The sequence below is a fragment of the Ambystoma mexicanum genome, chromosome 9, assembly GCF_040938575.1.
Source record: "Ambystoma mexicanum isolate Mex_15411 chromosome 9, UKY_AmexF1_1, whole genome shotgun sequence".
Lineage (NCBI taxonomy): Eukaryota > Metazoa > Chordata > Amphibia > Caudata > Ambystomatidae > Ambystoma > Ambystoma mexicanum.
Genome location: NC_090931.1, coordinates 791,328,812 through 791,355,275, shown reverse-complemented (window position 1 = coordinate 791,355,275; position 26,464 = coordinate 791,328,812). Strand labels below are relative to the sequence as shown.

General features: G+C 48.1%; 1 protein-coding gene across 1 annotated transcript in view; it reads left to right on the top strand.

Annotated features, from left to right (window-relative positions):
* RFTN2 (raftlin family member 2) overlaps positions 1-26,464 on the top strand; it is a 483,996-nt gene that overhangs the window by 112,752 nt on the left and 344,780 nt on the right. Inside the window, exon 2 of the mRNA XM_069615738.1 lies at positions 20,838-21,021. Coding sequence (XP_069471839.1) covers positions 20,838-21,021 — 184 coding nt within the window. The remainder of the gene's footprint in view (positions 1-20,837; positions 21,022-26,464) is intronic.

Below are 26,464 nucleotides of genomic sequence, written 5' to 3'. Positions count from 1 at the left end.
GAGGGCACAGAAAAAGATTACATCATTTTACTTCATTTATTGGAGAAATCAGAGCTGCAGCACCAGAGCCTTTTCCCTTACTGTACTTCCTTTGTGTTCCGTTATAAGTGCACTGTGAGCAGTATTCCTATAACCATTTGCTTTTAAAAGACTGCTTTGAAAAACATGTCGGGAACTTTGAGTGCAAAGATTGATTTTAAGGCTTGATAAAGGTCGCTCAAAGAGATACCAGGAGGGTGTGTTTTGGACGGGGAGGGGCAGGAAGTGGGTGGGAATGGCCATAGGGATTAGCATGGTCATGGCCTGTCAATGGGTGGGTAAATAACCAAACAACATCTACAAGCATGTGTCCTTTATCATATGCCATTCCTCCCAAACTGTACTCTAATACATTAGTTTGGTTTATAGGTGGCGCTAAAGCACCACCTTGTAGCCAAAACTAATAACAATAAGAAGAGAACAAATGTTCAGCTCCATAATAACAATGTAGATAACACAAAGTCTGTAATATACATTTGTCAATGCAGGGCGGAGCCATGCTTGCTCTCATGTCTTTAGCAGAATTCGAACTCACTTTTAATGGAAATTCCTATTCTAAGTCATGTTCCAGAGGAGAGTATAACGCAAGCGCATAGCGTATTCACCTCCAAGCTGCCGCCCCGATAGGCTTAAAATAGAACCATTTGTAAGTTTCTGGCATAGTGAGCACTGAGTTGGCCATTAGCAATACTGACTCGGTATAAATCTATCTGATACAGTGCGCAAGCGTGGGCACAGAAACAGGCCAGAATGGTGTTCTGAAACACAACAGTAACTGTGACGCCCTAGTGGGCCTGTCAGCCTTAGTGATCTATTTATAATCCTTAAAGCAGTGGACCACTCAAAGGTGAGGGTTTCTTGATACTGTGGGGTACAAAACAAAACATCACCGAAAAAACAACCTGTTCCCGTGGAAAAAAACTTACTGTGAAAGTTCCAGCAATCTGACGTCAGACACGCACAAACAGGATATCAATCAAAAGACCATAACCAGTTTACCAGAAAAGCCCTGTGGGAAAGAGACCTGTTGTCACCCAGTTGTCAGTCGCAGGACTGCGTTGACGTCCCACAATGAAAAGTATTTGGAGGGAGGAAGGAGGCTTAACAAAATGCACGCCCGCCAGTGCCTTGTGCACCATGTCATGACCCACTGAATCGGTGTTATGATGTTATGCACGTATAGAATGTTAACCTGTGTTCTAACGGAACGCCTGTGCGCTCCTACGCTCTCATTTGAGAACATACCAGGTCATTTGAGCACTGGCAGTTCCAACCTCCGGAGTCCTTATATAAAGCTCTTATACCAGCTTCTTTGGTGCCGTGCCTCTTTATTACAATTGGCAACGAGGCACCCCTGTTGCCCCCGGAGTACATCTGATGCGCCGCCGGCCGGCCCTGCAGCCGCACACTCACTGGAACACTTGGCGCCGCTGTCTGCCGCGGCCTCCCGTGCTGTTCAGCCGCCTCAGCGACACGGAGAGTGGTCACACTCCATAAAAGCAACTCAGCAGTGAACGCCGGATCGTTCAAGGTACCCTTTTATCTATTTCTAAGGGTTTGCGAAGGGCCCGGCCACAAGACGATAAGCGCATCTTACGAATCACCCACCAACGGTGATTCGAGAAAAGGACCTTCGAACGTAAGATTGCGTACAGCCATTTTGTATGTCTGCCTTGGTTTCCATGGTAACAACACGCTGCAGAGTTCGCTTTTGGCTGCTGAATGCCATACCCCACGCAAGCCGGCTCACTCCACTAAGTAAACCTGCATGACCACGAACACTGCACACCTCGTGCGTGAACATATGCTCAGCCTGGGAACTGTTGAACTGTGACCTGAGAACCACAAGGCTTGGACACTCATTCCATTTGTACCTATCTACAACACAAGGATACCTTGTCCTGCACCCTATCGCTCTACACACATATTGCCAAATATGCAGAATATTCCACATCCTGCAAAGTTTCTCCCCTGCCCTGGAACTCCCGTGTGCCCGTGGGAACAATGGCTCGACTGCTTCCAGGTCTACCTGAGAGCCATTGGGGGCAATAAATTCAATGATGACCTCAAGGAAGCAACCCTTTTGCATAGGAACAGAGGCTCTGAGAACCTGACGATGTTGGGGGGGATGGCAACCGCACGTTTGACACTGCCTTAGCCAAGCTCACCAAATACTTCGGCAATAAGACAAATGTAGTGCTAGAAAGATACAAGTTTTTCTCCAGAAAGCAATTGAAGGGTGAATCAGTTGATTCGTACTTAGCATCCCTCAGGGTGCTCATGTCCACTTGTGATTTCACTGGTGTCGGTGATGAATATTTGAGAGACCAGCTCGTACTCAATGTGGCCGATCCTCGCATACTGCAGAGACTATGGCAGACAAGAATTCCCTCATTAGACCAAGCCACCGAAATTGTGAGGAGTATGGAATTTGGAGATCACTGCATGAAAGAGAGACTGGTCCAGAGAGAGAATATTGAAGTGAAATCTGTAAAAGTCAGTCCTAAGGACAACTCTGGAGAAACCCTGGTGGCAGCGGTGAGGAATGCTCCACAAAGTTCAAGATTCAGCTCCGGAAGAGGGAGAGTGTCAATGTATGACAGTCAAAACCCTGTACGCTGCCAAAAATGCGGGTGCACACACACCATGAGCCCGGCAAGATATGTCCTGCAACGAACGTTGAGTGTTACAAATGTGGCCAGTTAGGGCATTTTGCCAAAGTATGTAGAAATAGCAGAGGGAGACCTGGTAGATTTGGTAATGTTACCAGGCGGCCTTTCAGCAGATTTGGGTCGGTGAGAACAGTGGACAGTGATGAAGTGTGTGACAGCATGTTATCCATCAATCAAGCATGCCCACAAGTACAAATCCTCACTGTCACTTCTCCACAAGAGTGCATTACCCTGGGTCTACGTGTACATGAATGACATACCTCTTCAAGTGATGGTGGATACAGGTTCCCCCTACACCATGGTAGACGTTGAGACATTCCTGAAGGTGCTGTCCGGCAAAATCCATGATTTATGTAACTCCCCTGTGAGAGCTGCGGGTTATGGAAAGACCCCCATCGACATCATTAGGTACACTTGGATTTAGCTTAGATTCCACAACAGAGAGACATACTGTAAACTGTTTGTGGCCAAGAACTGATCCTCAGTAATAGGCTGGGAAGAACAAGCTGCCCTCCAAGTGAAAATCCACCCTGGAGAAGAAGTCCTTGTGTTGAGTGTACTCAAAAACGACACCGACATTAAATCTGCTTTGGCCAAACAATTCCCTAAGGTGTTCTGTAATAAAATTGGACTCCTCAACGGCTTTCAACACAAAATTGTATTGGAAAGGGGTGCCATTCCTGTAGCCCATCGAGTCAGTGGAGTTCCTTTCGGAACTAAAGAAGCGTTAAGAAATGAACTCACACGTCTGTGCGATGAGAACATTATCCAGCCCATAGAAAGCTCTGAATGGCTCGCCCTGATCGTCTTAGTGAGAAAACCTGACAACTCCATAAGAATGTGTGTCGATTTGAGGGACCTGAACAAAAACATATGGATCGACAGGGACCCTCTTCCCAATATATCTGAGCTTCTCTCGACCATGAAGCCAGCAAGATATTTCAGCACCCTGGACCTCTCCTCGGCATATCACCAAATCGCCTTGGAAGAGAGCTCAAGGACTCTCACATCCTTTGTTACACCATTGGGAGCATTCATGTTCAACAGAATGCCTTTTGGGCTCGCTTTGGCAGCGGCGGTGTTCCAGAGGTTAATGTCACACTTATTTGGAGGCCTTGATGGAGTACAATGTTTTCAAGACGACATCCTCATATCAGCCAGCACAGAGGAGGAGCATGATGCCAAACTTATGGGTGTCCTACAGGTGATCCAAAAAAGTGGGCTCACTCTAAAGCTGGAGAAATGCAAAATAAAATGTAATCAAGTTTCCTACCTTGGCCATTCCATTGACGCTAGGGGCATCAGTCCCAAAAAGAAACTCATGGACACCATATTGAACATTGACGAACCTGAAAATAAAGATCTGTTGAGAAGTTTCCTCGGCATGACGGAGTATTACTCCAAATTTATAAGTAATTATGCCAACAAGACAAAGAACATGAGGAACCTCATGAAGAAGGCAACCAAGTTTGACTGGTGCACAGAATGCAAAAACGAATTTGAAGAACTCAAATCCGACATCAATCGAGCTCCAGCTTTAAGCATGTTTGATTATAAAGCTAAGACAATTGTGTCAGTAGATGCCAGTAAGATCGGGCTTGGTGGGGTCCTGGAACAACAACAGAATGGAGACACTGTGACCATCGCTTTCGCATCAAGGGTACTAAGAGGTGCCGAATTGAACTATTCCACCATCGAGAGGGAGGCCCTAGCTGTCAAATGGATTGTACAACATTTCAGGAACCTGATTTGGGGTCTGCCCATTCTACTCAAAACAGACCACAAACCTTTGGTGAATGTTCTTCAATCCAAAACACCTCACCTCATATCACCAAGGATTAGGCGTTGGTTCCTTGACATCATGCAATACAATCTTCAAGTATGTTACACCCCTGGTCCACAAAACCAAGTAGCCGATTGCCTCTCTAGATTACCAACCAACCAAGACACCCAAGACATCGAAACTGAATGTTCTGATGAGGACATCATAGCCGTCATCAGTGCCGTCACCCCCAGAGATGAATGGAAAAACATCACCAACATTGACTTGGAACAACAAGAAATCAGGAGAGCCATAGCCAATGACTGGGTAGGAGTTGGACAAACTCTAGCGGATTTCACACCTTTCAAGGAGGAAATATCCATGGACGAAACACATATCTATAGAGGCGACAGCGTAATTCCAGCTGTGGCACTTAGGAAGAGACTACTTGAATTGGCACACGAGGGACACCTAGGGAGGAGTTTGACAAAAAATAGAGTGAGGAACAACTATTGGTGGCCAAACATGTGGAATGAAGCTGAAGAAGTTGTCAAAAATTGCTCCGCCTGCGCCACCAGTGACAAATCAAAAGTGTTAAGGAAAACTCCCCTACAACCTATAGATCCCCCAAGAAACGTGTGGTCAAAACTTGCAATAGACATCATGGGCCCTTTCGAGAACCTAGAGGCAGTGAGAGTATTCTTTATTGTGATCATAGATTATACTTCCATATGGACTGAATGGGGGGTAGTGGAAATGAGTGTAATCACAAAAAAAGTTACAGATTTCCTAACTGAAATCTTCAATAGAGAGGGAGACCCCAAGGATCTGGTCTCAGACAATGGTTCCCAGTTTACATCATCAGAATTTCAAGAGTTCCTCAGAAACAGATCCATCAACCACACCACAACGTCCCTGTACCACCCGATCTCCAATGGACTGGTAGAATGGATGAATAGACTAGTGAAAAGTGTAGTCCAACTAGCCACAGCAAATGCTCTTCCATGGAGGGAAACTCTCAAGAAAGCTCTATATGCATACAGAACAACCCCACATACCACCACTAACGTGGAGCCCTTTACCATGATGTGGGCAGAGTAGCAACCAACCAACTGAGGCCAGCGTGGATCTTCATGGATACTGGTGAGGCAAGAGTGGACATAGACCAAATCCGGAAAACGGTGAAGGAAAAGCAGGAAAAATACAAAACATATTATGACTCAAGGAACGGAGTAAAAGAAATGTCCATTCAGGAAGGAGACTGGGTTTGTGTCAGAGAACCAAAGAAAACACTCAAGGGTGAATCTAACTTTAGGTCTCCACAAAGGGTCACACGTTGGCAAGGAAAATCTGTCATACTGGACGATGGAAAGAGATGGTCTGGGGATGATCTTGTGAAAATAACAAACGACATCTGCAGACCCAGCACATCCAAAGACATCAACTGTGGCACACTATCAAGAAAAGACCTCATTCCTGATGGAACATCCTACCACAGGCGCATGGAAGATAATGAGCTCCATTCTGACAACGATGAAGCCCCTGTCGGGAGACTGTCGAAAAGAAATCGGAAAACCATCCGAAATTTCAACAGCGACTACATCTACTATTAAACAGCAGTTGCCTACAAAACATTGCTTCATATTTACCCCTTAGTTTATTTCCTCATTTTGCCTCGTTCCTCCCTTCCCCTCTCCACCCCTCCGTCCCTTTCTTTCCCATAGGTAAGGAGATGTTATGATGTTATGCACTTATAGAATGTTAACCTGTGTTCTAACGGAACGCCTGTGCGCTCCTACGCTCTCACTTGAGAACGTACCAGGTCATTTGAGCACTGGCGGTTCCAACCTCCGGGGGCCTTATATAAAGCTCTTATACCAGCTTCTTTGGTACCGTGCCTCTTTATTACAATCGGCGAACCTGTATACTTTAATAGTACAGAAGGCTTTATCCTCGTCCACCAAGTTCATGATGATAAAACTGGATCAACACCCCAATCCATGCACTGTTAGCGGCCCGCCCATTGTCTCCCAGGCAGGCCACACTGAGTGCCTGGATCACCAGGCCGACACCCGCTCTGCATTCATGCAGATGGCGGACAGTAGGGGGTACCCTACGGCATCCAGATCACCGGATCTAACCTACTGAAAAAGGGCGGACTGCAGGGGGCACCCTGCGGCTCCCAGAGCACCAGAGCCACATACCTTGGCTGGGGGCACCAAGCAGCCGCGGCTCTGGGGGCACCCAGGCCGGGGTTGTCCGAGTTGCCGTGATCACACAGCCTACACATTCATGGTGGACGGTGTTGTCCAGCAGCGGCACCGTCCGGATGCCGGGCCACGTGCATGGGGAGGCCCCAGGCATGCTGCGTGGCACCAGCATGGTGCATAAAACCACGACGCAGGAGTCAGCCTTTGTTCGACTGACAAGCCGGAAACGCCTTGTCCCTTCTATTAGTTTGGTCACATGGTTACAACCATGTGACCATTACACAAATCCTGGGAGCTACCATGCTCCCAGGAGCGGTGACATGCAACACTCCTCCTTTTTCATAACGACAAAACAACATGACATCACAACACAATGCACACAATAACACTGGACCTAAAAATACAACTACTCTTCACACACTTAGGGGCCCAAGACGTCGGAAACTCCTCATGCAAGCACACCCTTTATTAACCTAGGTGGGAGGACCTTACACCACTGACATAGCACTATTGCTTGCACCTAGCTCCCCTTTCTACAAAACCCACAAGCACAGTAGCAATGGTCGGAATAGACCGGTAAGTCCCCATATAATAGTGCCATGACTAGCACCAACCTCGGAATGAGGGCCAGTGTTTCTTTGCTCATATAAGCTACTGGAAGAGATAATTCAGAGGTTCTTGGATCTGAATGTCATTGAATCCTCTTCTACTCATTGGGGTTCAACAAATAATCCTTGTGACAAAACCAAGCAGCAGTTGGATATGTATTTATTTCTGCAAGATTAATTACATCTCCCACCTTGATACCAGAAAACAAAGAATAAATGCTGTTCCCAACATCCCATAGACGGTATTAGCATACTTGATAGTAAATAATTTGACCTTTTCAATTCATCAGAATTTATTTGATCGTTTTTTAAGGGACATTCGGTCGAATTAAATTTAAAAAATAATGGTACAGTGGACGTCACACTAAGGATAGTATTACTGGCACGCCCTGTCGACGTCCCTTTTCGAGTTTCGAAAGCAACAACTGTAATACTCTGCAGCTTCCACTAGATGTTGGGCTATGCACAGCATGTGAATCTAAGCAGATACAAGCATCAGAAATATGATTACAGTGAGTAATCTATCCCATATTTGGAGTGGGGTACAGGAATAGTTCAAGGTTGGGGTATGGGATAAACGCGCTGACCCCAAAAACTGTTATGAGGGCCCTGTCTACAATGAAGTACCTTGGCTGTCAGGTCAATAAAGGCCCAGTCAAGCCACAGAAAGCTAAAGTGGAATCCACTGTGGGTATGGCATGTATTCCTTATCTAGGGGCAAACATGATATGGTCTTTGCAAGAGGGGAAGTGTTGATCAATGCCATTATGTGTCCTACCCTTTTTTGAGAATATATGTTGTTCTCTAAGTCCATCAACTGCTACCCAGAGAGGTGAGGCATGTCATTTAAAGCTGAGGTATATAGATGTTAAAAAGCCTTACAATGTGATCTGACCAGTTTACAAAATGAGCCTCTGGGCCCATCTCCCTACATGTCTTGCAAAGTACAAATCCAGCCGATACCCTTGAGCCTGTGTGTGTAAGGCTATATTCTGGGTGCAATTTGGCTGTTTTAATTAGTGCTTTAACCATGAGATCAGATTTGATTTCCACGGCACCCGCCGCAGAGTTTCACAGTAGCACCAACACCGTTACAAACGGTGCCGGTGCTTCCGTGGTCCCCATTCCCATTGAGTCCTATGGGGCTCAAATGGGAATGGGGATTCACACTTTACCGGCGCCTAACTTCCCGGAACGGAGGGGTTTTAATACCCTGGTGTTACGGGCAAGCCAGGCGCCGGTAAATATTGCAAGTCCGGCGGCAACCCTGCGGTAGCACCGGCAGGGTTACCGCTGGATTTGTAAGGAGGCCCACTGTCAAAATTGATTCCTTTTTCAGCTGCATTAGGCATAAAACTAATAATGTGGCAGTTTTTTTCAAATCAGCATTCTCTTTACAGTGGCATTACATTCACTTCCAACTAAATATCCCATCAACATTCATATTGCATATATTTGCATTGTTCCATGACCGCAGTGTTGTGGGGTTCTGAGGCTCCTCCCGCTTCTGAGGCTCAATGTATGCTAGGAGTGCTGAAGCATGGGCTCTGCAAAACATGTTTATCTAGTTCTCTCAAGTAAACTTTGGATACAGTTTCTTTATGACACGCAAACACTGCAAAATGTATATTTTTCAGACAGACCTGGCAGTGCACCTTTCAAAGCTTATTGAGAGATGTTGTTCTGTAGGTCAATATCCCTCAGTGTGGCACCTGATGGTGTAGTACCACGTATCTGCAGAGACAGTGAGCCGATGGGATTACTCCTCAACCAACCTCTGGGAGGCACATTGGATCAACCCAATCTTGGTGGATTTACTCACGGCACATAGATGCTGCCGTGTGAGTAAGTAAATCTGCATCCTGACATTATTACCATATTAGTACATGTCTATTTAGTCAAATTGCGAGTCATCCCATGCTATCCTGACACGCTGCATCGCCTTATAGTATATGCATATGCTGCTATGTGTGCGAACTGTAGCTAAACCTCGAGCCTGCCCCCATAACAGAGCTGTACGTGCCTGGTTACTGTTGTAGCCCTACTGTGATCGGCTCCTAGCCATTGATTCTATCAACTACCCACCTTGTTTACTGGGGCTCTATATACTATACTGCCCAAAAGTACTGCACTACATCTAGCTTATTGTGCCCTACTATATGAAACATTTATTTAGCCTGCCACGTGGCCTAACTCTTAAGGTTGCACATCTGTGCCTTATAAATTGTATGTTGCATGCCATGCTTTAACATATGTGCTACTTGTATTTAGCCTACTTGTGCTTTAACCCTTGAGTCATTTATTCAGCCTGCCATGCTTTAAATCTTCAACTAACATGCCCTACTACACCTTCCCATGCAAGCTGATGTGCCCTACTACACCTTCCCATGCTAGCTGATGTGCCCTACTGCACCATCCTAGCATTGTGCGATTGCATGCGCCTAAACTCTATTCCACTGTGCATTACTGTTTGATTGTTGCCTCTGAAGCTTATTGTGCTCACTCCTAAATTATGTATGTCCTTATGTCACCTCTAGTCCTCTATGCATTACTGCCTGATCAGGAGCATTTGTGAGGTTGCTGCGCCAATATCTTTACCCACTGTTCCCAAAGTGTTTGAAAATAGATTAGCCCACTGGGCACATGTGTATCTGCTTTCTGCAACTTACCGTGCCTCTCCTGAATTAGCCTGCCTCACCCCACTGTGTCCACCTGGACTGTTCACAATTTACTCTCCATATGTACACTCGATGCCCTACTAGACTCCTAACACGGGCTCTCTCAAAGATAGCGTGGCGAACACTACTCATAGCCAGCTACACCATTTTAGTTTCACAGATTAGCACCCTGTTCACTAATAGCCCGACGACCATGATGACGTTCCTTAACAGTACTCCCACTTGCCTCACCATATTAGCTATATCCTCACAAAAGTTTAGTCCACAGCAAGAACCTTCTATCACACAGGTCCCATGTAGCACCACTGATAGAAACCTAAGACTGCAAGCACGACCATCCAAACTGTACGAACTACCAGCTAAAAAAGTAGAGCAACTAAACCTTCTAAAAAAGAGTCTAACTCACAAGGTAACTTCAGAGCCGAGTATAGGGTTGGCCAAATATAAAAAACCTAAACCTAACTTCCCCAGGCCATCTATTACAGACAAGCCTAGCTCCAATGTACCACGGGCACCAGAAAGCCAATTATCTAATCTCAAAGGAGCCCTCATAAATGCAAGGTCGCTAGTTGCACATGCAACTGAAATATCTGACATTATCCTTACAGGTAACCTTGACTTCCTGGCCATTACAGAATCCTGGCTATACGAGGCCGCAGGCCCAGCCTTGTCTCTAGCAGTCCCTGATAACTACACTATTCTGAGAGCGGACAGACAGGTCTCTCGGGGAGGAGCAATAGCAATTATTGCTAAAACTAACTTATCCATGAGATTAGTTACTACACCCACTCTGAAATCGTGTGAATGCCTAGCTGTCAAAATACCAATTGCCAACTCCCAAACGTTGAACATTCACCTTATCTATAGACCACCAGGTCCCATCAAATCCTTCTCTGATGACCTCTCCATGGCCCTATCTAACAACTTAAAAAATACCTCTCAAACCTTAGTGCTAGGTGATTTCAACCTAGGCTACAACGATACTAAGGACATCCAATCTACTGCCATTGCCAATACTCTGAAAGAATTAGGATTTATTCAGGAAGTCAACCTACCCACATATGATAAAGGTTGAACTCTTGAATGGATTGCAGAGTACAATTGTAATGTTACCATCACAACCATAGCTCCTCAAATTTGGACTGGCCATTATCTCCTGTCTTTCACACTGGCTACCAAATTGGCCACAGCTCAAACCACCTCACAGGCCCCACCCACTCTTACAAGGAACAAAAAAACATGACAGTAGACAAACTACTTCCATACATACTACCTAACCTTAACACCTTACCTGACAACATGGACCCTAATTCTCTAGTTGAACAATATAATAAAGTTATGCCCTTGACGATATTGCACCTCTTAAATTAAGGAAGAGTAAACCTAAAAACATCTCAACACTTGGTTCACACCTCATTTAAAGAATCTAAGACTACTTAAAAGAAAATGTGAAACTGCCTGGCGACTTTCACCCTCAGCAGAAAATAAAATTAACCTTACCAACATCTCATCCCAATACAAAAAAGACATCCTCCTAGCCAAAAAAGAGACCTACAATAACAGAATATCACAGTCTAAATCTAGTACCAAAGAACTGTTCACAATTCTAAAAGAACTAGAAACACCTATCCTACCGCAATAAGATTGTACTAAAGACAAACTTTGCTCCAATATCCAGTATCCAGCACGCACTTACTAATAAAGTCTCTAACTTACAAACTAAAATTGCCCACAAAAAAGCCTCACTAGCTCCTCAAACGACTCCCAACAAAGTATTGCTGCCACACCCTAAACAAGATACACGATTCAGCTTTACTAAAGTGTCTGTTATTGAAGTGGAGAAGGTTATACTTGGACTCAAACCTTCTAATTGTAAGGGTGGCCAATGCCCAGCACAATTTATCAAGGACGCTGCCAGAGAACTTGCGCCATTCATATCCAAACTTATCAATTCCTCATTCACATCTGGCACCGTTCCGAACAATTCCTGGGTACAAACCCTTGACCCATCCATACCCACAAATTACAGACCTATAACAACTGTGCCATTCCTCCTTAAAATCCTAGATAAAGTGGCATACATTCAAATCCAGAACTTCCTGGAATCCAATCTCCTATTAGGATCTTGCCAATCTGGTTTCCGTCCCCAACATGGCACAGAAACAGCTCTAATCGATCATAAGGCCCAAATCGACGAATTTAGAGACAAGGTCGAAACTGCTCTACTCCTCCTGCTAGATCTCTCGGCTGCATTTTACTTGGTCGATCACAAAGTCTTATGCCTTTACCTAGATTCGGCAGCACATTTTTCAAAGAAAGCCATAATATGGATCGAGTCATTCTTGAGTAACAGGACTATGAGAGTCTTCTCACCCTCAGCCTCAGCAGAACCTATCCCTCTGTGTCTCCAACTCTCTACAATGTATTCACTAAGCCACTTTTTGACGAAATGGATCATTTGGGTATCGCCTACACAAATTATGCAGACAATACCCAAATCCTCCTTCCTCTCAGTGGAGACTTCTCTATGGACCTGACCTTGGTGAATAGAATTCACAGCATCATTCAGGCATGGATGGCTACCCATGGACTATGCCTGAACGATGATAAAACAGAGCTTATTATTCTAGGCACTACGGCCCACCTATCCAAACTTAGCCTTGATTATGCCCACTTCACCATTGATGGTAACGACATCAAAGTAGCTAAGGAGGTGAAGACCCTAGGCTTTTACCTGGATGCTACCCTTAAATTCACCAAACAAGTCAATTCTATGGCATCTGCTACTGCATATACGTGCAAACTAATCAGAGCAAGCAAACTATTTCTACCCATAGACAGCTGCCTAATTCTCTCTAGAGCCCTCATACTATCCAAATTGGATTATTGCAATGCCTTGTATGCTGGTGCAAGTAAACATATAATTCAAAAAATTCAGGTACTCCAGAATAACGCTCTGAGAGCAGCACTTTTGATAAACAGAAAGGAACATATAATAATAATAATAATTTAGCATTTATATAGCGCTACGAACCCTCAGGTATCTGAGCGCTGCTTATTATTACCCACAGTGTGTGGTGCTCATTTATCGACCTCGGAAGGATGAAAGGCTGAGTTTGGCCTTGCCGGGATTCAAACCTGCGTCAGTAGGCTCTGCACAGATGTCAAAGCGAGCGCTCTACTTGCTGTGCTATCGCTACCAGATATCTCATCCACTAGGAGAAACTACAAATGGCTACCTACCTTTGACAAAATTCGACTCAAAATTGCCACCCTCACTTACAATTGTCTGAATAATAAAGCACCTCCATACTTAACTGATAGGATTATCAGAAAAACCTCCCTCAGGCTGACTAGATCTGCCAATTCCAACTGCCTCTTAGTACCACGATTTAAACTGGCCACCATTGGAGGACACAGCTTCCCAGTTAAGGCAGCTCAATTGTGGAACTCCTTGCCTGCCCACCTAAGAGAACACCAGACCCTTGCCAAATTTAGACAGAACATGACTACATGGCTGAAAAATAACGACAAGTAATTTGCAATGCTACAGCCCCACCTCAGCTGTATCCAAAACGCAGAGGCCAGCCCTATTACTCTGCTAATTATGTACCTGACTGTCAGTATGCCTCTGTATTGCACATTCTTCTGTATACTGTTTCATTTTACTGTTTACTCACTCCCTCATGTAAATGTCCCCATCCCTATGATGCTTGATGTATTCTATTTACCTGTGTAACCAAGCCTAGCATATTCTTATGTCTTGTGCCCTGATGCCCCTGGGTCTGGCGCGCACTATAAATAAAATAAACAAACAAACAAACAGGTGGCTAGCTACCCCTACATATAAGGATGAGGATTTCAGAAAACTTGCCACATGCCCCTTGGCGTGATGTCCAGCAGGGCTCTTTGTTGTGTCTGATCCTGTTCAATATGTTTAGCCATTGGTTGAGGTAGCCTACTCCTTCACATATCTCCTTTACTCCTATGCTGACCACACTCAGATCTGGCTTCCCTGAGCCAGGATCTGGTCCCCATCATCTGTTAGTTTAGGGAGTGTATTCTGCTAGTGAGTCACTGGATGAGCCCCCAGTTATTGAAGTTAAATTATATTAGGTTTAAGCAGTGGTGATAAATAGCAGCAAGGAATCCTGGTACACCTTTTCTGTCTCCCCTAACTTGCACCACCCTTGTTCCAGCTAGATCTCGCTGTCGTAACCTAGTAAAGGCAGCAACTAGCAATGTATTTAATTATCTCAAACGTCTGAGCTATTAGGTCCTTTCTGCCGGTAAATAGTAATATAATCGTGGTCTCCGCAGCTATCCCGTTGTGTATACTTGGCAAGATCTGGTGCCCTTGTGCAGTCTAACCAAGCTTGTAAACTAGACCATATTACATAGCACCTGATGGGGCTCTAGTTGATCATAAAACACACTTTACAACCTTATTTCTCCAGCATGGGGTCTGGCATGGATTCACATGCTCATGAATATTCCCCGTCGTCAGGCTGGGAATCCTCGGTAAAGAAAAAACCAGTATCAGTTTCGTTTCTGATCTGTCTTTCGTAGTAATATCCAATCACTGGTCTCTGCGTCATACTGACCACAGCCAATGACTGCCCTCTACCTAAGCACCGCCTCTGGCAGCCATCTTCAGATTTTTACCGCACGTTCATGTGTTGGGATCCTCGTGCTATTGCTCTCGAGCGTTAGTGCTATTTTTTCACGTTTTTTCTCAAAAAACTTCTTGTTTTCGGTCAAAAGAGCCTCAAGCTCCACCGACTCTCCATCCGATCAACGGGGACCCGTGTCGGATTCGTCTGCGCCCCTCAAGGGTGAAGATTTCGTCGAGCTGCGCTTTTGGAGGACTCCAGAAGTTTCTCAGGCCCGGACATGGCCCAGGAGAAGGGATGCTCGACGCCCGGAAAGCTGTTCAGGGTCTGCCCTGGATGCCAGCTGCAGAACGTCTTTAAGGAGGACGAACACTCCTTTTGTCTCTACTGCTTACATGAGGACAAGACGCACGTGGAGAAGGACTGTGCGTTTTGCGGCAACATGTCGGAGCGGACCATGAAGGACCGCCATCAACGTCTCGCCAACTGGCTGGAAGGTAAGAGCCCGTCAGGCGAGAAGAAGAAGAAGAAATCCGAGCGGTCTTCTAAGACCTTTGAGGACGCCCCGGCGACGGGGGTCCAACACAAGGCAAAGCACCGCGAGTCCGCTGGCACCGGGAGCGCCGAACGGTCGGGCTCTACGGGCGCCAGGCAGGGCGCACCCTCCCCGGCACCATCAACCACGAGCCAACGCTCTGGGTCGGGTAAGAGGAAGGCCGAGCACCCGGCGAAGCTCCTGGAGAGGCCCCGGTCGAGCTCGAAGGCCCCATCGGAGGGGGAGCGAGGCAGTGTCCCCCCCCTCAAGGATAAGGCGGTGAGCTCACCTAAGGTGGTGAAGGCCTTAATCCATCCGGCCAAGCCCTCTATCGAAACTGTCGCGGCGGCCCTGGCTCAGCCTGTGGGGGCTACACCAGTGGTGGCGACCTCGGGGCTCAGAGTCTCCCTGCCACCTCGGAGGGAGTCCTCTTTTGTGCCCATCGATAGGGCCCCCGTGAAATCCCCCGTGGGGAAGAAAAAGGGGGGGCAGAGCGTCGTCGTAGATTCGGCCTCAACCTCGGAGGAGGAGCTGGTCGAAGTCTTAAGCCACGGCCTCGGCGTGGAAGAAGACCGGCCCGTCGGGATGGATCCCGACGCAGGCGACGACGACGAAATCGAGGGTACCGACGGGGCCCCTGATCGCCCGTCGGATCCCCCTCTGCCAGCGCCGCGAGACAGCTCGGCGGCCATTTTGTTGGCTATACAGTCCTTATGCTCGGAGATAAGGACGAGACTACCGTTGCCGACGGAACCTCTCCCATCGGGGGACCCAGAACCGGGACCTTCTGGTGTTCCCCCTACCAAGAAAAGAAGGATCCACCCTCCGCCTCCTTTTCAGCCGTCGCGCCCCTTCCAGCCCTCCTCCCCGTCCACCCGAGGGGATGATACGGGGACTGACACGGCAGCGACGGGTACGGACGACGAGGTATACGACGAGGATGTACCGTCGTCGCCTCCCACCAGGGCTTCTCCGCCCGACGAGATTGGATCGTTCCACTCCATGATCACCAGGGCATCCGAGCTTTTCCAACTCTGCCCTGAGGAGAAGAAGAAGGAAGGTTTCCTTTATGAGCGGCGCGAGGCCAAGAGGAAGACGGTCCTCTCAGTGCCTCTATTGGACGACATTTGGGATGAGGGCCTCACCCTCCTCAAGAACCCTTCCACGACGCCAGCTAGAAGGGACCGGTACGAGAAGAAGTACCAGGTCCCCCCGGACACGGCCCCCCTGTGCCTCCGGGCGCAGCCTACCCCGGACTCGGTCGTCTCCGCGGCGGCCAGGAAAAAAGCGGGGGGGGGTGCGGCCTCCACATCGACTTCCCCACCGGACGGCGAGGGAAAGAAATTGGACGCTATGGGACGCAGAGTCATCTCGTCTGCGGCGACGACGATTAAAGCGGCCAACGCCTTGGCTATCGTGGCCCGCTACGACAGCGAGCTCTGGTACAAACTGGCTCCCCTACTGGACTTCTTGCCAGACGACAAGAGGGCAGAGGCCCTGGAGATCCTGCAGGAAGGTGAGGTGGCTTCGGACCACGCCATTACCGTTGCGACGGACATCGCCGACACCGGGTTCCGCCAGTTGGGCAACGGCGTTTGCCTTAGGCGGCGTGGATGGCTCAAGGCTACGGACTTCCGTCAAGACGTTCAGGCCAGAGTCCTGGACATGCCCTTCGATGGGAACAACCTGTTTGGGAAAACAGTGGACGATTCCCTTCAGGCCATTAAAGCGGACACCGAGACGGCCCGGGCCCTTGGAGTTCTGCAACAACGACGGACGCCCTTTCGGAGCAGCGGAGGCAAGGGCGCCTCCAAAAGTTCAGGCGGCGGTTTCTCCACCTACCGTCAAGCGGCCCGCTCGTCGGCTCAGGAGGCCTACAGAGGACGAGGCAAGTCTGGCGGACCCCGCCGTCGTCGCCAAGGAGGTCAAGGCGGCAAAGCCTCGTCGAAGCAGGATTGAACCGACCGTGGGGTCGGGCCCCCACCGAAGCACCCCGGTGGGAGGCCGGCTGGCGAGATTCGTCAGCGTGTGGGAGTCCATCTCCACCGACCGTTGGGTGCTGGACGCCTTGGCCCGGGGCCACGCGCTCGAATTTCAAAGAAGGTGTCCGCGCGTCCCCCCCGTGGCCAGGAAAGAACTTCACGTCCCTCAACTTCTCCTGGAGGTAAAGGCGATGCTGAGGAAGGGTGCCATCGAACTCGTCCCAAAGAGACTTCGGGGCTCCGGAGTTTACTCGAGATACTTCCTCGTGAAGAAGAAGACGGGGGGATGGCGCCCCATCCTGGACCTGCGACCTCTGAACAAGTTCATCAAGGCGCAAAAGTTCCGGATGGTCACCCTCCAGCACGTCCTGGGTCAGCTGGAGGAAGGAGACTTCCTGTCGTCGTTGGATTTGGAGGATGCCTACTTCCATATTCCCATCCTAAAGGGGCACCGAAAATTCCTCAGGTTTGTGGTCCAAGGGCGTCACTACCAGTTCAAAGCCCTCCCCTTCGGACTACGGTCGGCCCCCAGGGTATTCACCAAGTGCCTTGCACCGGTGGCGGCGCGGCTGCGCCGCGAGGGGATCCACGTCTACCCCTACCTGGACGACTGGCTCATCCGAGCCAAGTCGAGGGAGCTCGCCCTGGATCACACGGCAAGGACCGTCCGACTTCTCACGGACCTGGGATTCTCCGTGAACTACGCCAAGTCTCACCTGGTACCCGCGCAAAACGCACTGTTTCTGGGAGCGAAGCTCGACACAGTGTCTCTTCTGGCCTCCCCGTCGGAGGAAAGGACCAGGTCCATCCTGGGCAAGGTACAGCGGATGTTGGTTTCCGACGCGGCCAAGGTGAGGTCCATCAAGTCCCTCCTCGGAATGATGTCTTCCTGCATCTACCTCATTCCCATGTGCAGGCTCCGGATGCGCCCGTTGCAGGAGTTCCTGGACGCGCGCTGGATCCAAACGACGGGCAGCTTCGAGGAGAGGGTCACACTCGACGAGAGTTTCTGCCGAGCAGTCCGGTGGTGGGGCAACCGCACGCATCTGACGGCGGGCATGGACTTCCAGACCCCAGATCACCAGGAGACAGTGACCACCGATGCCTCTCTGGAAGGGTGGGGAGCGCACACCGAAAATCTGCACGCGAAAAGCCTTTGGCTCCCGACGGAGAAGTCCCTCCATATCAACGTCCTGGAGCTTCGTGCAGTGTTCTGGGCCCTCAGGTCCTTCCTTCCGTCCCTCAAGGGCAAGGTGGTGAGGATCTTCACCGACAACACCACCACCATGTTTTACATCAGGAAACAGGGCGGAACCAGGTCCCCAGCGCTGTCCAAGGAGGCGCAGGGCCTGTGGCATTGGGCCGTCGCCCAAAGGATGTTTCTGGTGCCATTTCATCTGGCAGGGATAAAAAACACCATCGCCGACTCACTCAGCAGGGAGCTGCGCTCGTGCCACGAGTGGGAACTACGGCAGGATCTAGTGGATCGCCTCTTCCGACGGTGGGGCACACCCCAGATCGACCTGTTCGCGACGGCGACGAACTCCAAGTGCCGGAGGTTCGCCAGCAGGTTTCCCCAGGCGAGGAGCATGGGCGATGCCTTCTCGTTCCCCTGGGAGGGCCTGTTCCTCTACGCGTTCCCTCCTTTGCCACTGCTAATCCGGCTCGTCAACCAGCTCAAGAGGTCACGGTGCAGGATGATCCTTGTCGCACCTGCGTGGCCGAGGCAGATATGGTTCCCGGACCTTCTGGACTTGTCAGCGTCCCCGCCAATCAAGCTGCCGGTGGACGCGGATCTTCTCTCCAGGGAAGGAGGCGCCATCCTCCACCACGACCCGAAATCGCTGAACTTGCAGGCCTGGCTCCTGCAGCGCTAGAGTTTGGAGGATACGACATACCGGCCGACTGCAGAGAGGTTCTTGCAAAGGCCAGGGCGTCCTCGACTCTTAAATGCTACGGACACAAATGGAAGAGGTTCTCTGTCTGGTGCCACGCACAGAAGATTAACCCTCTACGGATTACGGCTCCCCAGGTACTGCCGTACCTGCTGACGCTGGCCAAAGCTGGACTGGCACACGCGTCCATCAAGATTCATCTTGCTGCGATCTCCCGATACACCAGAACCACGGGCCAGACGTCCTTGTGGTCTCATCGTCTGGTGAAAGAGTTCATGAAGGGACTGTTCAGATCGTTCCCGCCGGTGAAGGCTCCGGCCCCGGCGTGGGAGCTCAACGTGGTGCTGACCAAGCTCATGGGACCTCCGTTCGAGCCTCTGCACTCGGCCCCGTTGAAGTTTCTGTCGTGGAAAGCAGCGTTTCTTGTGGCCATCACCTCCGCACGACGGGTGGGAGAGATCCAGGCCCTTTCATGCAAGGCCCCGTACTTGACTTTTCACGACACGAGGGTAGTGCTCAGGACGCACCCCTCCTTCATGCCCAAGGTACCGTCGGACTTCCATCTCAACGAACCCTTGGTGTTGCCTGTGTTCTTCCCGCCGCCTTCGTCGCCGGCTGAGAGGACTTTGCACTCGCTGGATGTGGCTAGAGCGCTGAAGTTCTACGTGGACCGCACGAAGTGTTTTCGGAAGACGTCACAACTCTTTGTGAACTTTGGACCTGTCAATCAGGGGAAGGCGCTCTCGAAGGCTTCCATTTCCAGATGGCTCTCCGGCTGTATCATGTACTGTCATCGGTTGGCAAACCGACCGCTGCCTGGCCGTCCGAGAGCCCATTCCACCAGAGCGATCGCAGCTACCACGGCGTTCCTTCTGGTGTGCCCCTGCTGGACATATGCAGGGCTGCTACGTGGAGGTCGACGCACACCTTCACGAAATTCTACTGCGTCGATCGGGATTCCAGGGAGGAGTCCAGGGTCGGCCAAGCAGTGCTGCGCAACCTGTTCGCCTGAGGTGAGCCTGGTGAGGAGGTAAGATGCTTAATGTTGAGTTGGATGTACTGCTTAATGTTGAGCCTTTGCCACCTCCCGTGGTTGTGCATGTGTGTACTGCTATGTATTCTTTATTCATGAGCATGTGAATCCATGCCAGACCCCATGCTGGAGAAGGAACAAGTTACTTACCTGTAACTGTTGTTCTCCAGCATGGGTCTGGCATGGATTCACATGCGAACCCTCCCGCCTACCCCTCTGCGGCTCTTCACTTGGTCATACTGCCACTTCACGTGCTTCCAAATCTGAAGATGGCTGCCAGAGGCGGTGCTTAGGTAGAGGGCAGTCATTGGCTGTGGTCAGTATGACGCAGAGACCAGTGATTGGATATTACTACGAAAGACAGATCAGAAACGAAACTGATACTGGTTTTTTCTTTACCGAGGATTCCCAGCCTGACGACGGGGAATATTCATGAGCATGTGAATCCATGCCAGACCCATGCTGGAGAACAACAGTTACAGGTAAGTAACTTGTTCCATATTGTGCATAGAGCATTACACAAACAAGGGCATGCCTTCTTCTGTCAAATTCACTTCAGTATGAGCGTAAAATGTCCCTTGTTTAATAGTTATTTGCGAGTCAATTTTACAGATTTGCAGCCAATACACGTCAAATGTCAGCACTACATGAAGATAACATACAAAGCTAGTGCTTTTTTGTGTGTGGTGGATTTCTCAACCCACCCCTTTCATGCCCTCCACACCAGGCAAAGTAAATGTACATGCATGATGTTGGCATGGAGTTCTCTGTCCGAAATAATTAACCTACCGTCTTTTCTTTTTGTTTTAGCAATTCCAAATCCTGAAGTCATCAAGATCAATTCATTATGTGATATACCAAATAAAATTGAGGATTATTACATTAAAGGATATGTAATAGGAGCCATTCATCCAATTATTCTATCCATTGGGCGGAGAAAGCAGCTACCGGTCAGTTTCTTATATCGTGCAGTATTATCACGGCTTAAATCAAGGTAAGCCTGGCAGCACCTTTGTATTGAATCATATAATGTGTACTAAAACATTCATGTCTGTATGTACTACAATTTAGGATTCCACAACAATTTTGAATGTTCCCTGCTGCACCTGATGCATTGAGTATGTGCTCTGGTGCAGACATGTTCTTCGCACTCAAACCTTTGCCCATGCCGGTTTCTTCTTGAATGTTTCTGCCATGTTAGGAATTTTATAGCAATTATTTAAAAATGTGGTTCCTCTATTATCCATTCATCCACAGCTGCATATGGAAGCACTGCAAAATGTCTCATCTGATTGATTATAGGAAACGGATGTATCTATTGCCTGCCTTCAGGAGACCCATCTGTTAGCATGGGTTGACAAAAGGGTGCCACATAACATTTTCCCAGTGAAATGTTATGCTAGGGGAGATACTTAATGGTTAAGGGCATGCTGAAGGATCTCCTGTTGCAAAAAAGGTGATGGCTGGAAGGTTTGGAATGAATCCTAACTTCTGGCATTGCACTGGGTAACCCTCCCACCGTTCCTCAGCCTGCCTAGCCATTACAGAAGGGGAAAGACCATATGCAAATCAGACTTGGTGCCACCCCCTAAAGGGGCAGTCCAGCTCAAACTGTTAGGTCACATCCCTTCTGCACAATTCCTCAACTCTCCTCAGACATGTTTCGGCCTCATTGGGCATCAACAGTGAGGTGTAACTTGCTCTCTATGCCCGGCAGGCTTGGGACCCACGTCTGGGCATACCTGTCCCACTCGGGGTGACTTATGCAAAACAAAAGAGGTGATGGCTGAAAGGTTGGAATTAATCCTAACCTCTGGCGCTGCTCTGGGCAACCCTCCATACCATCATTCTTCAGCCTGCCAAGCCATTACAGAAGGGGAAAGACCATATGCAAATCACACCAAAAATGTACATTGGCGTCACTCTATGCCCCAAATGCGGGTCAAGATCCTTTCTTTAGAGAATAAATACAAATCTTAGGATCCTTCATAGAAGGCAGAGTAGTAATGGGTGTGGCTATAATTGTATTTTAGACCTGGCTGCGGACAAGACTTTGCCTTCATCAGGCGCTACAGGTTTCTTATTCCCCACTTTTTAATAGAAGGCCTTTCTAGGGCAGATTAAGGACTATTGGTTGGTAGAGATACTGTGGTTCTTATCCATAGAAACGTTGTCAGTTCTTCTATGAAACAGATTTCCCAAAAACATGAGAACATGGTCTTCTTGTTTTGATTATGTTAAGGAAAGAGAGCACACAAGTCTTACAAACCGTGACTGCTTAAAAAGGTCTATTATTGATTCAGTTGTGGTCTGCGATTTATGGGGCTGCATCTTTAGTAGTTACTGCAGCTGCATCTTAGCTTGTCGACATTGTTTGATTATTCTATCATGTTACTGGTGAACTGTGCCATGACTTGTGTTCCATGTTTATATTGTGAAGAAATACTGCTAAACTATGTATATATATATATATCACATAACACTCATATATATATATATATATATATATATATATATATATATATATATATATATATATATACATATATATATATATTTATATATATATATATGAGTGTTATTTTGTATGTATAAAGTGTAAAAGGTTTGTTCGTCAAGACAAACGCATTCAAATAAAAAAGAAAAGAAAAAGTTTTGATGGTTATAAGCCCATCAGATGTGATGTTCTAGAAGCTTCAGTAGTTGGAAAAAGAAGGGGGCAAATATCTTTTCTAGATATATAATAGAGCACATCTCACACGCCTTCTCTTCCTGTGCAGCCCTTTATAATTTTGACAGGTTATGAATATTTTGTTCAGTCTATTTTCTATTATGTGATGTATATTGTATTTTACACTGCTCTAAGTACATAATTAAGCTGATGCTGCTTTGCGTGATGATTTGTAAAGTTTAAAAAATAAATTGTCACGTCTGCATGTGGAAATACCGCTGACACATTGGGGCCAATCCCCGAAAAATAGGGCGTCTAAACATAGTGCAGAGGATGCATGATTTTTATATGTGCCGCTTTTATGTAATTGCAAGCATCACCTTATTCTCAAAGGTGACCGCTGCATAATCGAGGGGCTGTGGTTATGACGCGCTGGCCTGCACCCTTACACAGCTCCTGGCACTAATGTTTTACAGGTTCCTAGCACCCAGCTGAGTGTTGGAAGTGCATTTGGCAGTGACTGGCCCTTTCAACAAAAAGGAAACACATTTCTGTCCCTGTTTGAAGGATAGAAATGAAAGTGGGACTGCTGTTCCACTTCCCAAAAACTAATGACAGTATTTTTTGTTTCGTTTTCTTGTTATTTATTGGGTCTTTATAATGCGCCTATACAGCAAATGGTGTTTCAAAGCAGTATCGCGAATGACCCTCTCATGCACTGTGCATCCCTCTGCATGTACAGGTGAATGTGTTCGATTTCTGCGCATTTCTAAATTTGGGATGTGCGTTGAAATATGCAGGAACACCCCCTTATTCGTGCACATGCTTTAAAGGGGTGAGAGTTTGTGTACATGAACATGCCCTTTTTGAATAAGGCACATCACTTTTTTACACAATCGATGAGATGTCAATGGCATCTCATCACTGGCACACAAAACTGTTAAAATGTAGCCCTGTAATTCCAGTCTGGACAGAAGAGGTGCAACAAAGTGCATCCCATTTTCTTATTCCATATTTGCATTGAAAGGAACAGAAATGTCCCCTGAGTTGTGCAAATACATTAAAGGGGTGGGGGTGGGGGTGGGATTGGGGCAGTGCATACATTCTAATGCCCTTTGGGAACATGGTGCTTCAATTCTTTGTACAAGTGATGAGATACGCATCTCATCCCTTGTGCAAATAACATTTTTGAGAACTGCTCCAGTGATTCCAGTCTAGCAAGGAAAGCACAGGTACAAAACACCAGTTAACATCTAATACTAAGCACTGCAATCTGAACTCCTTGTGAGTCATATATACTTTCAATAACTACCAAGAACAGGAACAATAAGTACCAGAGAGCAAGGGAAGAGCTACTTAATGGTGCGCATGCCTCTTCAGGTGCCTAATGGCAAACCTGACCCCCCTCCCCCCTTCTCCCTTCCTCATAGAGGGACCACAGTTACCTAATGGTGTTACAATCAATCCATGGTGGTTGGGCAACTGATAAAAAGATGATGAATTCCCTCCAGCCGCATATAAGGGCAATGGTGTCCCAACCGTCAAGGATGTTCTGCCGACAGGAGGAAGCTCCTCACACTAATTGGCCACACCTGCATGTGAGGAGAAGTTCACTTCCATACTGGACAGAGAAACCGGGGAAGCGGAAGTCGAGCAGGAACTAAAGGTTAAGCAGGCATGCCTGAGACATAGGTGATAAGTGACCTTTTCAGTCAGCCCGGGTGTTGTACGTAGCAGTACTTTGCCTATAAAGACTTATAGCAAATCCTGGCACATCATATGTATGGGTCTACAAGGACTATGATGTAAAGTGCTGCTGCCTTCAAATTTTGGCATGGCTAAAAGAGGCATTTGGACGGCTCAATCTTGGACACTGTTAAGGAAGTTATCTATTTGGGCTTCCCAATATGGTCCACCCCATCGGCCTGCAAACATGAAGATAACATTTTCATACAAATTTGGAGGAGATGGGCAGCCATAAAATCATAGTGGAACACAGGGGTGGCAGTAACGCCGAAGGGTTCATACAAATTTACAAGACAAGCATATGTCCTGCCATTTTTTACGCACTTGAGATCTTGTCAACCCGGGAAACTGGCTGGCTCAGTAAATTGGAGGCTGAACTTCTTCGCTCCATAATGAATATGCCGAGAGGTGTCCCAGTGGAGGCTCTGCATCTCGAGTATGGCCTGCAGCCGTTATCTTCAAGCTGGGCATTCAAAAGGATATTGTTATTTCTGATGCTTGTTAATCTGCTTAGAATCACATGCTGTGCATATGGTCCGACATCCAGTGGTAACCGCAGAGTATTGCATCTTGTCTTTCGGGGACCGAAAGGGGACGTCGGCATACGCGTGTCTGTAACACTATCCCTATTGTGACGTGTGGTGTACCCAAAATCCCTCACGCGCCGAGGTCCCTCAGATTGTTTTTTTCTGCCCAGATACTGGTTGCCTTATAGCAGAGCTCTTACTAGAGACATTGTTTATCTTTACCGAATTGTCAGTTATTCCCTGTTAAGTTACTTTGCCCAACAAGAACATCTTCGACGAAGACTATGGGGGAATCGTCTACGGCTGTGGATTTCGGCGCCTAAGATCCGGCGGATGGATTTTCCACCTGGTCGGGCCCTCTGGGCGACCTATACAGTAGGGAGGTTGGGGTCGGGGGAGCCATATTATTTAGTATGTCTTTCCTCCTTTCCCCTCTTTTCCCTGTTGGTCTGGTGATCCTCCCCTGTGGCTATGGAAAGGACTCCTTTTAGATTCTGCCATAAGTGTAGGGTCAGATATCCTTGGAAGGACGAAGACAGGATGTGTAAACGCCTGTCTCCCCCTAAAGCACGACGAGAAGTGGTGTGCGGCGTTCAAACTCCTTCGGCCGAAGACCCTTAAAGAGCGCCATGTAAAGCGGTGGGCTGCGTACGGTATGTCACGCGTGGAGCCCCCTTCCCCCACTGCCACGCCAGCTGAAAGTGACAAGGGTACTTCGGATGACCAAACGTCCATTTTGGATGTTATAGACCTTTGAGGCGGACGCATCTAGGTCTGACACGCCCGTTGCCGACCCTATAAGGCTCTACTCTGGTCTTGCTACAGGGACTACACCCGGCGATAGGGGCGTACAAGCGCATCGCACTAAGCACACAACCCCTACGCCAATTTCGATGCCTTCGTCGAAAAAGGCGAAAGCGCCAACAGGGCCACCGAAACCTTCGCCGTTTCCCTCAGATTGTTCAGATCCAAAGCCTTCCCCGCATCCGCAGCAGCGTTTTGCGACTGGGCAATCTAAACAAACTAAGGGCGCTACTCCGAAACCTACACGCGTTGAAGTGCGGGAGCCCGACGCTTCGAGGGTTTCTAAGGCCTCAGTAGGCCTGAAAACTACGGCTAGGCCTCTACCTGGAAAACCGACCGCTAGGCCCTCTAGTGGCCCGGACGGTATTACAACTGCTGATAAATCATCGGAGCCATTGTGTCACGACGATTCAGCTACTATCAAGAGAAGCATCAGAAGAATTACGGCGGCAGTGGGCCTTACCCCGATTCCGCCTAAGGTTATGGGACAGGCCGCGGAAAAAGTTTCGGCGCATTGGGTTCCTGATTCTGATGACGCTTACAAGGATAGTCGAGAGCCTCTTTCTGACACTCTGAGAGACTCCTTTTGACGCCAAAGTGCAGAGAACGTCGTTTCTCCTCACGTAGGCCCGTTTGGGTCCTCTAAACGGACTACAGAAAAATCTGAAGGGTGTATGGATAGGCTGGAG